Below are 13,295 nucleotides of genomic sequence, written 5' to 3'. Positions count from 1 at the left end.
TCAGTGAACTGATCATCAGTGAGTTAGGGAGGGGATATTGGAAGTGTAGTGGTAGAGGAAATTCATAAACTGGGACTATATGATCTGCTTATTACCTTCCTCATCTTTTATATCTTTCTTCACACAGCCCTTCATGATGTTCATGGAACAAAGATTATGACATCTCAGGACCTTGCACCTGCTGGCCCTATACTAGAACACTCTCCCCACTCCTGCATACCTGCATTACCTGCTCCCTAATTTCAGACAGGTGTCAGCATACCTGTCACCTGTTTAGAAAGGCATTTTCCTGAGAACATTTCCTAGTTAGTGCCCTTCCTTAACCCAGTCACATCCTCTCCTTTCTGTTGCTTATTTTATTATTGTATCACACTAATATCTATTTGAAATTTTGTCAAATTATGTTCTCTCCCTGTCTTATTTTAGAAATACTACCTAAGCATGTATTTTGTAAATAGGATTGGGTTCTATGGTGCAAGTATACATCTAGGTCTAATAAGACTGACAGAGCCTTTCTTGTCATCAAGTGTACATTTTAGTCGGAGAGGCAGACATGAAAAATCTAATTACACAGTACTTTCTAATTAGTGCTACAACTGAGGTAAAGAATGCTAAGGGTTCCTCTAGCCTGAGATCTGACTGGTCTGAAGATCAGGGAGAATTTCTCTGAGAATGACACATCAGGTGAAATCTAAAGGACTTTTGAAGCAGGAGTGAAAATGGGGATGGATATTATAAAAGTATTCTGCACACCAGTAAGAACTCATTGTAAGAAGCACTTAACTGTTGGTGTGTGTGTTAACATATATGTATACACACACACACACACACACACACACATAAAACAACATTTGCTAGTTTTCTGCCTCCCTGTGGAGGTGAGCCATTAAATCCTTAAATCCAAGAAGGCCTTTTTGTTTACCTTAATCCTAAGCACTGGAAAGAACAGAGGAAAAGTAATTGGGCTGATTCCCTAAGGCCAGGACAAGGAAGGATAGCTGAGGCAGGGGGGAATAAGCTGTCCATGAGAGCAACCTCTGCTTTCTGGCTATTTATACCTTGATTGTCAACCACAGAGTCTAGTGACTTCAATCATAAAAACAAATCAGAGTAGTTGTACCACAGACACTGTAATACTTTTGACTCTATGGTTCCAATTTTACTAAAACACTTCAAATCTAGTTTACATTTTTTTAAGGATTTAATATCTGAATTTCTAAAAAGGCACAAAAAAGAGGAAAAATCTCTAAAAAGTTAAGTCTTTTCCTGCCTATGTGTTTTCAGGTAGTAACCTCAGCGTCAGACTGAGAAGAGCAGTGTTTATTAACCACTGGAAAGGTTAATAAATTAAATGAACACAGAAAATGGTTTTCAAAACAAGGGCCAGATTTGGGGGTGAATTAACTTCCCACTTATAAGAGAAACAGGGAAGTGCGTCCTCAGTAATAAAGAGTGGCAACTTAATCGTTACCAGTGAATTTCAATGCTCTTATGGGAAGCACTGCTGGGAATTCAGCCAGACAAGGTAGTGGGGAGAAAACCAATCCTATTAATGAGACTATTAACCCTTCTCACAAAGACGGAGTCCTCCTCTAGAGAGGAGACTAAATGGGGAACTGAGTATAGGTATTAGCTTCTGGCACTCCTGGGTTTGAACTACTAAACTGTATGGTGCTAAGCAAACATCTATAAGCAACGTCATGCATGGTTTGTTACAGAGAAAGAAGAGTTAGCTTTTCTGAAGTATCCAGCACAGAGTAAGTATTAAAGAAATGTGGGCTCCTGTCCTTGTTTCTGGAAAGGCTAGAGTGGGGGGAGTAGGCGGGCCATGGGGAGAACAAGAAGAAAGAGGCACGCTTTTCTAAATGAAGATGAATGTGGGACTCTGGTAAACAGGTCTCTCTTTCTTACACCACCATCTTGAAGCAATACACCTCTCCAAAGGTAAGGAGTTGCTGGAGCGCCAAAAAAGAAGCCTCTAGAAAGAGAGTAACTCTCTTTCAAAGGGTAATGGATCAAGTTGGATTCTCATATGTTTGAAAAACCATATGAGGGCTGCCCGGGTGGTTCGCTTGGTTATGCATCTGACTGCGGCTCAGGTCACGATCTCATGGCTCCTTAAGTTCAAACACCACATCAGGCTCTGTGCTGACAGCTCAGAGCCTGGAGCCTGCTTCGGATTCTATGTCTCCCTCTCTGTCTCTGCCCCTCCCCTTCAAAATAAGCATTAAAAAATTTTTAAAAAAAAACATACGAATGAGAAAATAAAAGTATACACATAAGACTCTTATTAAAAATGCTTTGGAAATCCCACTAACATTTCCTACAAGCAGTCGTTCTACTTGGCTGGAGAGCTGAGACAGATTTCGTACCTGGGCAATAAAGACACTGGCCATCCACTCCGTCTGAGTTTGTAAGTTATCACAACAAATGTGCCTGTAAAACAAGGTTTATAAAATACATAATTCATAAAACCAGAAGACTGTTCTCCAGTGTGTTTGTTTGGTTATTAAATGATCAGAAGCCTCTGTGGGTTTCTCCTGATTCATGACTTAATACAATCAAAATGGGAGTATTTCAGTATAAGTTGCTTCAGGCTTCTGTTAAATGTGCAATATCAAAATAATAGTATAAATATGCTAGTTTAAACAAAATACAGCTACAGGCTTTGGTAACTGCTGAAGAATGATCGGCAATATTTCTGGAAAGGCAGAAAGGTCACTGTCATTTACTTTTTCATGTACATGATGTTAAACACATCTTTTCCCCCAGAAACTCTGAGTGTAAGACGAAAAAATATGTGCACATATTCTTAAGAGCATACTTTGTAAAAAGGCTTAGACTGTCTCCATCATTAGGATTATAAACATTTAATACCCGCAAGACTCGTGAAAAATGAACCAAATGAAAAACTACTACTGCATGTCCAATAACACTGACTCAGTAACCTTTTAAAATTGAAAACCTGTATAAAACAGAGATCTTGCCCTCAAGGTTCACACATTCTATTAGAGGAGCTAGGCATGTAAACAAATAAATTGCAGCAGAGTGAGAAAAAGAGAAAGTATTGTTGACACAAATACAGAAAGAGCACACCTGGGGATGCGATAAAGTTTTCTTAGAAAATTTTCTTTTTGTAAGTGTTAAAATGACCTGGATATTTCAATGTAATTACATATTCTTTATATTCCTGTATGAAAAACAATTTGGGAAAAAACGTCAACATGAAATTTGTAAAAATTTCATGCTTCCTTCATTAGATTCTCATAAAGACATTGTCCCTTTCCATTACCATGTCCAAAAAAACGGTCCTCTCTATAATTCTGCACCCATGTGTGCAAAATACTATCGATGCCAAGAAGAAATAAGTAATGATTAGAGGGGAGAGTTATCAGACTTTTGGGACATCTGAGCTGTAATCTGAAAGAATGACGGTTGTGTCTACCACATTAGCAGGAAGGGGATGGGAGTGGGAGGTATGGGAGCAGCATATAGTGTGAAGAAGGCTCAGTAAGGGGGCTATCTACACTGAACATGTAGAGATGAAGGACGAAGGGATGTATGGTGAATCACAGATTACTGCTTTATCAGTAAGTAAAAAAGGGAAAGCCTTGGGAGATGAAGCTCATGGAACGCTGTGCCAACAATGCTGCACGTTATCCTTTAGCTATAGGATTCATTGAAGAGCTTTAATGCAGGAAAGAAACACAACACATTTAGAAAGCCTCTTTGGTGGTTGGGTAGAGAATATTCTAGAAAACAAAAATAAAATTAGAGGTATGAAGAACACTTAGGATGACTAGAATAAAACCATGCAGATGAATGAAGGTGTGGCCTGATAAGGGAGATAATTAAGAGGCAGATCCAGTTTGGCTTAGTGATTGATCAGACACAGCTAGGGCTGAAGAAAGAGACATCCAGTACAGTCTCTAGGGAGACTGGCTAGATCCTATGAGATCAATGGAAAAATGTACATATATAGAAAGAAATGGTTTGAGGCCAAGATTTTTTTTTTATACTCAGTTTTGGCTAGTTCTTTTCCTTCATATGAAACTGAATTCCGCCTGCTTATCCCATAAAAGCTGGGATTCCACACTCATAAAAGAACTAGGAAGAAATCAAATATATTTTCTCTTAAGAGGCACTGGCAGGTAGGACACATAGGATTGAAATGGACCTAAAGCTTGAAGCAAATCTATTTTCTTCTTCTCAGACTAAAAATACTTAAAACAAAAACAAAACAAACAAAACAAAAAAAACAACCTAATTTCACTTAGGTGAAACATTTCCTATCTGTAGATCTACCTGCCAATAACATTGTTTAGTAAAGTTATCAAGATCTCAAATCCAAAAACTGCCAGCAGTTAACTTACCAGTGATGTTTTTCGGAATATGCTGTCAATCCCCAACTAAATCACATGGGAAAAAACACATAAACATACATATTAAAAAAGATCAACTGTACAAAACTAAAAGAAGGATTAGATGTTAAGGAGGTGATATTTAATGGTGGCAATGTGTAATATAGAACAGATACCCACAAGGGATGATGCAGTGGGTATGACTGACGTAGAGGTGAATGATCAATGAGGGGTTCAGCTACAAATTTAAATACGCTGAAGGGAGACAGAGGGAAGGAGTCTTATATGATGTTCTGGGAAGGTGGGGAAATCTCTCAGAAGACACTCTTGGCTGAGGAAGGACAGATGTCTAGGAAAATGGCCAAAATAAGAGGATCTATACATTGTCTTATTGATATTGCGAGAAATTAAGAAAATGTCAACTGAAATACAGGTGTATGTTCTGGGTTTAGAATTAAGCATGTAGGCAAAAGTGAGAAAATTTTCAGAAACAGAATCCCAAACTAAGCACATAACAGTCCATTAAAATGTTTCATAAGAAAAGTATTCTTGCAAATATAATTAGCAATTCAAATTAAACTGTGATAGGAAGTATTGGAATAAACCAAATGCTGGCATGATTCAAATGTTGAAGAGGGGGACACTGTATAAGTGGGGTCCACTCGCTCTTGGCTATCTATGTGCTGTGGGTTTACTACCAAATTTGGCAAAATGAAAAGGGCAAACTACATAGCTAGGCATCAAGAGGCTGTTTTCCTGAGTGTAGAATTTCCTGGAACATTCCTTATGTCCCCAGGTTGGGAGACTGATCAAGAAACAGAATGTGGAGAAAAACTGATGTGTTTTTCAGTAGACAGGACCTTCTGGGGATTTCCTGCTTTCTGTAGCAGAGATGCAATCACCAAGGGGTTTGACTGCAGTGGAAACAGGCTTTTTTATCTGCCCACATAATTTCCCTTGATCTGCAACAGGCCCCCTGCCATGTCTGTGACAGCTCAAAGATTTTGTCTAAAGCTTAATTTATAAAAAGCTTGATTAACGCCTCTGATCTCCAAATCCTTAAATAGACAAATAGTCCTATAGCTTTTACTCTTCAAAAACCTTTCCCTTTCAAACTTTACCTTGTTGGAGGCTTCATTTTCTTTTTCACTCCAAGATAAAACTTCATTGAACTCAGGGAAAACATTTTCTCATATTTACTACTCTGTAAGGAAAACAAAGTAAGTTGTAATTAAATGGATTTTCAAAATACCTTTATATTTTCCTGGAGTATTAATGACTGGATTTAGAACTGTTTAGTTTCTCCAATGTTTTACGGATGTAATACCAAGTTTTTACTGAATGAAGATTGTTCTGATTACAATGTTATAGATTTAAATAGAAAACTTTGGATATACATGTACATTTACAGAAGTGTATATATGCATACACAAAAACAATTTTTGATTCAAAATATCTGGGACCAGATATATATCAGAATTGATTACTTTTCAATTTTTTTTTTTAATTTTAAAACCACAACATGCATTATATGGTATAATTCCATCAGTGTTACCTGGGGCAGTGTCCTGTATTCATATAACTAAGGCAACTACTTTCATGTTAGGTTTTGCCACCAAATGCATTATGACCTTCTGTACTTTTTGGATTTAAGAATGAAGGAACACATACTGTGAACCCTGATGGGTACATATCGAACTATTTCAAGTATCCATATTAATAGAATTTTTCACAATTCATGAAAGCAGACTATTAAAATAATTTACATCCACCCAATCAATTATTCTCCATATACATCCTAACATACTTATTATCTGTAACCACTATTTTTCAAAAATCCTGAACACAGACCATCATAACTTCTATCAAACCACACCCATTTTATTACTCATCCTTGGATAACCTGAAATAGCTTTCATAAAGGTAATAGCCACAGGAATAATTATTAACACATGCTTTCCCCATATCCTAAAAATTCTGAAGGCAATCTCTTATTTTAAACTGTTAGGCATATAGCATTTATAGCTAAGAGCAAGGGGTTTGAGATCATAGAAACTTGGGTGCAAATCTGGCTTGCTACTTAGTTTGTGACCTCACATTACTTTTCTCTACTCTTCTTGTTTGTAAAGAGGGACAATAAAAATAGTGAGTATTTCATAGGGTTATTATTACTAAGGAAAGGGTTACTGTGAAGGATAATTCTACAGATTAAATAAGACAAATGCCTATAAACTGTTTAGTCCAGTAATCATCATGAAAAAAAGTGTGCAATAAATTATAACTGCTGTTATTTTATTATGGACTTAGAACATATTGCTTCAGAGAGACAGCAATATAGACAAACTGTAAGAATTCTAAGACAGTACACAAAAGCCCATTTAGCAAATATTGGCTGAAATTTAGTACAAAGTGCATTTAGCTAAAATTAGTACTAGGTTCTATACAAGTTAACATATTACTATGAAGTCTTCATGAAAGCAGTCGAATCTGAAAAGTAAAGGATGGAAAATATGTTTATAAAATTATAAACCACCTTCCATAGAGACAACAGGTCAGGAGAATACAGAAAAAGCATAAAGGAAAAACAAGCGAGAAGATTATCAGGAAGAATGCTTGGATGACTAGTGGTCTGGTAGTGATAAGGCCATGATGAATTTACTCCAAGTCACTATGATCAATGTTTGCTATTATCATCATGGTAGATAATTTAAAAAACTATATATTTGTGGATATATATATTTGTTTTTATGGCGAGGTTTCTAAAAATGAAATCACTGGGTCAAAGGCTAAGAACAGGAGTAAGATTCTGGTCAAACTGATAGGGTACATTTACTTCAAATTAAACACACACTCGTATGTACATTCATTAGCAATTTTTACTTTTGATTTGGTCAACAATTTATCTATCTTTACATATTTGTTTGAATTACTTCTCTATATGTGAAAGAAAAAAACTGCCTTATCTTTTTAAGTGGAATATTCTACACAAATTGTTTTCAATAATTTTGCTTGCTGTTTACGGTTATTATTATGAGTCAAGTATACGGTTTTTTTCCTTTTGAACTTTCTTAACTATATCTTAACTTGAAAGCTGACAAATACTAACTTGCATGGCCATGTAATGAGAAGCATTGCTATTTTTAAAGTTAATTCTTTTGTTAATCTAGAGTATATATTTTATATACAGTATAGACAAGAAATTTAAAAAATTTAACAATTATCCCAGCCCTACTTATTTAAACAAATCAATCTGTAGATATGCATTTATGATGGTGTATTTAAAAAAAATAATATTTAATTTTTTTTTAAGGTTTAGTTATTTGAGAGAGAGAGAGAGAGAGAGAGAGAGAGAGAGAGAGAGGTGAGAGGGAAGGGACTGAGAGAGGGAGACACAGAATCCGAGGCAGGCTCCAGGCTCTGAGCTGTCAGCACTGAGCCTGACGCGGGGCTAGAACTTACGAACCGCAAGATCATGACCTGAGTTGAAGTTGGACGCTTAACCGACTGAGCCATCCAGGCGCCCCCCAAAACTAATTCTTAATTACCTGACTTTATGATACTACTGCTATCTCTGTTCATTTTTATGCCAGGATCATATTATCTGAGTTATTTTAGTTTTGTAGACCATGACAATTGGATGCAAAATACTACACTATTTTGTTTTTTATCAACAAAATGTTTACAAATATTCTTATCTGTTTACACTTTGAGGTGATTATTGTATCATTTTTGTCAAGTTCTAAAAATAATTCCTTTGAGATTTTGAAAACAAGTACATTAAACCTATAGATAAATATCAGACTTTACATACATTTTATTTCTGTCAGTGAAGTTCTGTAGTTTCCTTCATAAAAACCTGACTTCTTGTTGAGGTCATTTTCTAGTAGTTTATGTATTTTGTCTTTTAATTCTGACTGAGGACTGGTTTTGGGGTACTTTTTTGTAGTGTGCTACTTTACTGAACACTAAGGTGTAACACTGAAGTCTAATAAAGAGCAGTGAGGTAGCTTTCTAAAGCAGTAACTGTTTCATGTCGGAAAGAGTCAAAGCAAAGAGAATTTAGGAATTATATATAGTAGTGTGGAGCTTCCTGGCCACCTCTGTCAGAGACTACATTAGATTGCAACTGAGCTGAATGTCCCTCCTCATAGTTGAGAGACTCCTGTTCCCTTGGACTCTGTCTCAACGGAAGCGGCCAGGTAGGGTGAGAGGCAGTAATTCCAGGAGTATGGGGAAAATGGGAGTTGCACAGTTGAGATCAATGTTCGCTATTATCATCTGATGAAGCAGGTAGTCTTAGTTTATACAGGACATCAGTAGGGCCAGGACTGCCTACATTTTGAAGTATTTTTGGCAATAGAGAGTCTGAAGTCATACAACTGATTCTCAAGCCACTCCTGACATGCAAGCTCATTACTTTATGCCACTAATGACAGAATTTGTGTGGAAGTCAGCAATGGTGGAAAGAAGTTTTAGTTTCAGTGTTTAAACTAAATATACATAAAGTGGAACTGCAAGGATACTAACGGAAAGTTCTATAAAAAGAAATCTCATTTGGCAATGTAACTTTACTGTTGGTTTATTACAATTCTCTTTTTTGGTATGTGGATTTTCTGGAGAATTTCTTCAAAAAGCTCAATATACTAGGCTGTAAGGAAGTCTCTAATGTGTTACTCAGGCACTATAATTCAAAACAAACTTTTTAACTAAGCCAATTAAATTAGTGTGTTTAAGAAATTATTCTTGCACTAAAAGGAGTTTGATTACTAGTGCATGAAACTTTTAATGGCCCCCTCCCCCACTTGTTTTTTTTTTCACACCATTAACAGTATAATGGTAATATTCTTTGAAACTTATCACCTTTTATGTAAATCAAGTCTGAAAACATTTTAATTAACATTTTCTGTGGAGAGTAAACTCTCAAAACAAAATATATCTTCCCCTGTGTATTACCCTAATTTGTTGTTAATGAGCATTCATAAATTATCTCTAATTAACACATAGTCTTTTTAAATACACTTTTCAATTTGTAACTTCTACCTCCTTCTCAGTAAATCATTTTCTAAGTATATACAAGCATACACATATTAATGGTAAAACTGTCAAAACCAGAGCCAAATGTTTATTCAAATAAGTTAGGAGATTTGCACTATTGCTTATTTACTGTAAAATAATTTGAAATGTTAACATTGCCAATGACTCGACCATCAATATTAAAAGGGACAGACCAGCAACATGAAAAAATAATCAGCCACACAAAATCATGTATTGAAAACAATGATAGTTTAAGGAAAACTGTAAGTTGGGTCCCCTCTGCTTGCCTGAATGTGCAAATTAAAAGTATCAGCTGCATTAGTTTATTCCAACAGATGTACAAACACATCTTTTAAGCACAGTAATTATAATTCCATAACCCGAGGTCATTGTTATAAAAACAAAATGTGTTCGGTGTCCTTAAAGTTCAGTGTCTTTCTGACAAATAGTGTGTCTCACTATAGGTAGAATCTAAAAAAGTCAAAATCGTAGCATAAAGTAGAATGGTTGTTTCCAGGGGCTGGGGGAAATGCAGAGACAGTGGTCAAAGGGTATAAAGTTTCAGTTATGCAGAATGAACGTTCTGGAGATCTAATATATAGTGTGGTGACCATAGTTAATACTCCTGTACCACATACTTGAAATTTGATAAAAGAGTACATCTTAAAATGTTCTCAACACACACACACACACAGCCAGCAGATAACTATGTGAGGTAATGGATATGTTAATTAGCTTGATTACAGTAATCACTGTATCAAAACATCACCGTGTACAAGATAAATATACACAATTTTTGTCAATTTATAAAAGCTTGAAAAATGAGAAATATCTCAAAATTATGTCAACCCCCCCTCACTCTTTTAGACAAACTTGATACTGTCACTCTCTACCAATTTATATGAATTATCTTAGACTGAGAAGGTTGATCCTTTCAAAAAGATATAAATTCTTAAAACGCATTCTGTTAAACAATAGGAGATTATCTCACAAAACCAATGTCTGGAAAAAAAAATCACTTGTCCACGAACAAGCTTCCTGTGGCAGATTTTTAAATTGATATCAGCTTGGGGGAAAACGCTATAAAAAGCCAAACTGTATTGATTGTCATACTTAGGAATATTTGGTACTGCTAAAATGAAAACAGACTTATCCTCTTTAAATAAAAGTCTGTCAGCAAAACCACCGAGGTAAAATAATGGAAAATTTGTATTTGTTTGGTAAGTCCCCATACACGGAGGCTTTGGAGTCAGACAGTTGGGAATGCATTCTGAGTCTGTTGCTTACTGGTTATGTGATGTTGGGCAAGTTATGTAATACCTTAGTAGGATCAATTTCTTTATCTGTAAAGTGGAAATAATTACAGTACTAATTTCACAGGGTTATTATTAAGATAAAATTAGATAATCCAAGTGAAATGTACAGAACTCTGCTTTTTATAAAGTAACCATCTGAATGTTAGTCACTGCCATTATGATTGCACTGCTGTTACTATTAACAACTACTAGCTGTTTCTAGCAATGTCCCATTGCTACACAATGGAACTGCTGGTTCCTTAATGGGACTAAAACGTTCAGATTCATTTTTAAATACCCTAAGCAGGACACTTAAGAGTGACACTTAACCAACATATGTACATAGAAGGGCAAAGATTAAGAAAGTCAGTCTAATGAAGATCAAAGTGGGTGACCCACTGAAGAAAACCAAAGAAAATTTAATCAGAATCAGTTCTAGACAGCTAGAATAATCAGCTGTGAAGTCCTGAATTTACTTTCACGAACACAAATCTAAAGTTCATGAACCTTGAAATCTGATGTCTTCAGTTCACATAACCCCAAATTCTTCTGTGCCTTACTTCTGCAGACTCCACTCTTCCTCTACTAGAAAAACTGAAGGATGATAATAGATAATAACCATTTGATACCCACACAGACTCCCTGCTGGGTCTATGAGATGGCATAATAAGGTGGGAGAGTTCAAGTACAGTATGTATTACAGCTCTCTGAATAGAGAGGGGAGAGGGGTGAGGGAAGCCCCCCCCCCCCTGCCCCCGCCTGGACAATCCACTGTCTTAATCAAAGGAGGAATGCTACTCAGATTTATTTTGCCCACATGGAGCCCTCCCTGCTGGAGGAACATGCAGGGAAAGCGGTCAAAGCATGTGGGGAGCTCAACAGAAGCCATAATAAAATGAGATCACAGAGGTTTGGAAAGCTGCCTAAGAATCCTTTCTTCGTAACTATTAACAGATGTTACTCGTCTGGTCTGTCTTTATACATCTCTACAACACATCACAGGGAATCACCATACTCCTAAAGCATGCAAGCGATATGAACCCAAGGGAATTTGATAATTCAATATAAAAAAGTGCCTTCAGATCCTGCTGTCATTCTACATTTAAAAGAATTGCATAGGTGTGTTACCTGAATCTCAAGGAAGTAGAGATGTTACTATATACATTCTTATAACCGACCAAACTGGATAGAGAATATTTATTTATATCACCCTAGAAAGATCCCTCCTGTCTCCATCATCTTGCTTCTGCAACAACCTTTCTCCACACCTCAGGTAGACACTTTCTGACTTCTATCATCATGAATGATTTTGCCTGTTCTTAGACTTCTTGTGTACAGACCCATATGGTACGATTTTGTATCAAGCTGCTTTTGCTAAACAAGGATTTAAAGATTCATCTGTGTTGTTACATTCATTACTTTTCATTAATTTTTACTGCCAAATAATATTCTATTGTATGAATGTATCATTCTTTTATTGATGATGAAACATTTGGAATGTTTCCAGGTTTTGGTTTTATGAGTAAAGCTGCTTATGAACATTCTTGAACAAATGCTTTTGTGAACATAATGCCTAGGAATAGAGTGGCTGGATCGTGGGTAGCTGTATGAATATTTTTTAAAAATTCCAAACAGTTTTATATAGTAACTGTGTGATCTTACCCTTCCACTAGCAATTTATGAGGAATTTAATTAATCAACATCCTCAGTCATACCAATCGGTGAAAACAATGTTGCACGGTTTTAATTTGCATGCCCCTCGTGACTATTAAGTTGAGCACTTTCATTACAATGGTTTATTGACCATCCCTACATGTTCTTTCACATAGTATCTATTCACCACTTCACTCCAATTTTTATTGGGTAGTCTTTTTATTGTTGATTTGGAGTTCTTCATATTCGGAAAATGAGTTCTTTCTCAGATGTATGTACTATGAATATATTTTTCTCTATCTGGGACTTGCCTGTTAATATTCTTAGTGAAGTCTTTGATAAGCATGCTGCTATATATATATAATATTACATATGATATATATTATATATAATATATATTCAGGACTTCTCTGCACTAAAATAATGAGAAGTGCTCAGAAAGGTCATATGAAGTTCTTCACAGTGTTACTCAGTGTATTAATACCATATCCCAGAGGCTGCAAGAAATCATCAGCTTACTATGTGTTCTGTTTCCCACAGGGCTCGACTGCCAAGAGAGGACTGAGAGAGACATAAAATGAGAATGTTAATACCCACACAAAAACACACATGGGTTCAAATACTAAATATACAACTACCTTTGAATCTTTGTAGAGAAAGAGATACCCATCTCGTAAAACAAAATACCGGTCTTGAAACTTATTTCCAGACAGTATTTTAGATGGTTCTTCTTTAATTTTCAAGACTCCTTCTTTGATACTTTCCAGGGCCCTCCTCTCTGTAAAGTACAACATTACTTTTGTAAGTTAGGTACATTTTCATTTATTTGGAGTATAATACAAAACAATCTGTATTTTCAGTTTTGATAATACAAACTAACAATTTGTTTCTGACCATTAAGAAACCTACAGTTAATTTCTGGGAACACGATGTTTCAGGGTATTTACATCTA

General features: G+C 35.9%; 1 protein-coding gene across 4 annotated transcripts in view; it reads right to left on the bottom strand.

Moving 5' to 3' along the window:
• Positions 1–13,295, bottom strand: part of ARAP2 (ArfGAP with RhoGAP domain, ankyrin repeat and PH domain 2) — a 216,222-nt gene that overhangs the window by 16,114 nt on the left and 186,813 nt on the right. For all 4 annotated transcript variants that reach the window (XM_053217470.1, XM_053217471.1, XM_053217472.1 and 1 more), the window contains 4 exons: positions 12,982–13,121; positions 5,483–5,565; positions 4,374–4,409; positions 2,373–2,436 (listed from right to left, as the gene is read on the bottom strand). In XM_053217470.1, coding sequence (XP_053073445.1) covers positions 2,373–2,436; positions 4,374–4,409; positions 5,483–5,565; positions 12,982–13,121 — 323 coding nt within the window. The remainder of the gene's footprint in view (positions 1–2,372; positions 2,437–4,373; positions 4,410–5,482; positions 5,566–12,981; positions 13,122–13,295) is intronic.

Source organism: Acinonyx jubatus, chromosome B1, assembly GCF_027475565.1.
Source record: "Acinonyx jubatus isolate Ajub_Pintada_27869175 chromosome B1, VMU_Ajub_asm_v1.0, whole genome shotgun sequence".
Classification (NCBI taxonomy): domain Eukaryota; kingdom Metazoa; phylum Chordata; class Mammalia; order Carnivora; family Felidae; genus Acinonyx; species Acinonyx jubatus.
Note: the sequence above shows the minus strand (reverse complement) of the source record. Positions and strands in the feature narration are given on the sequence as shown.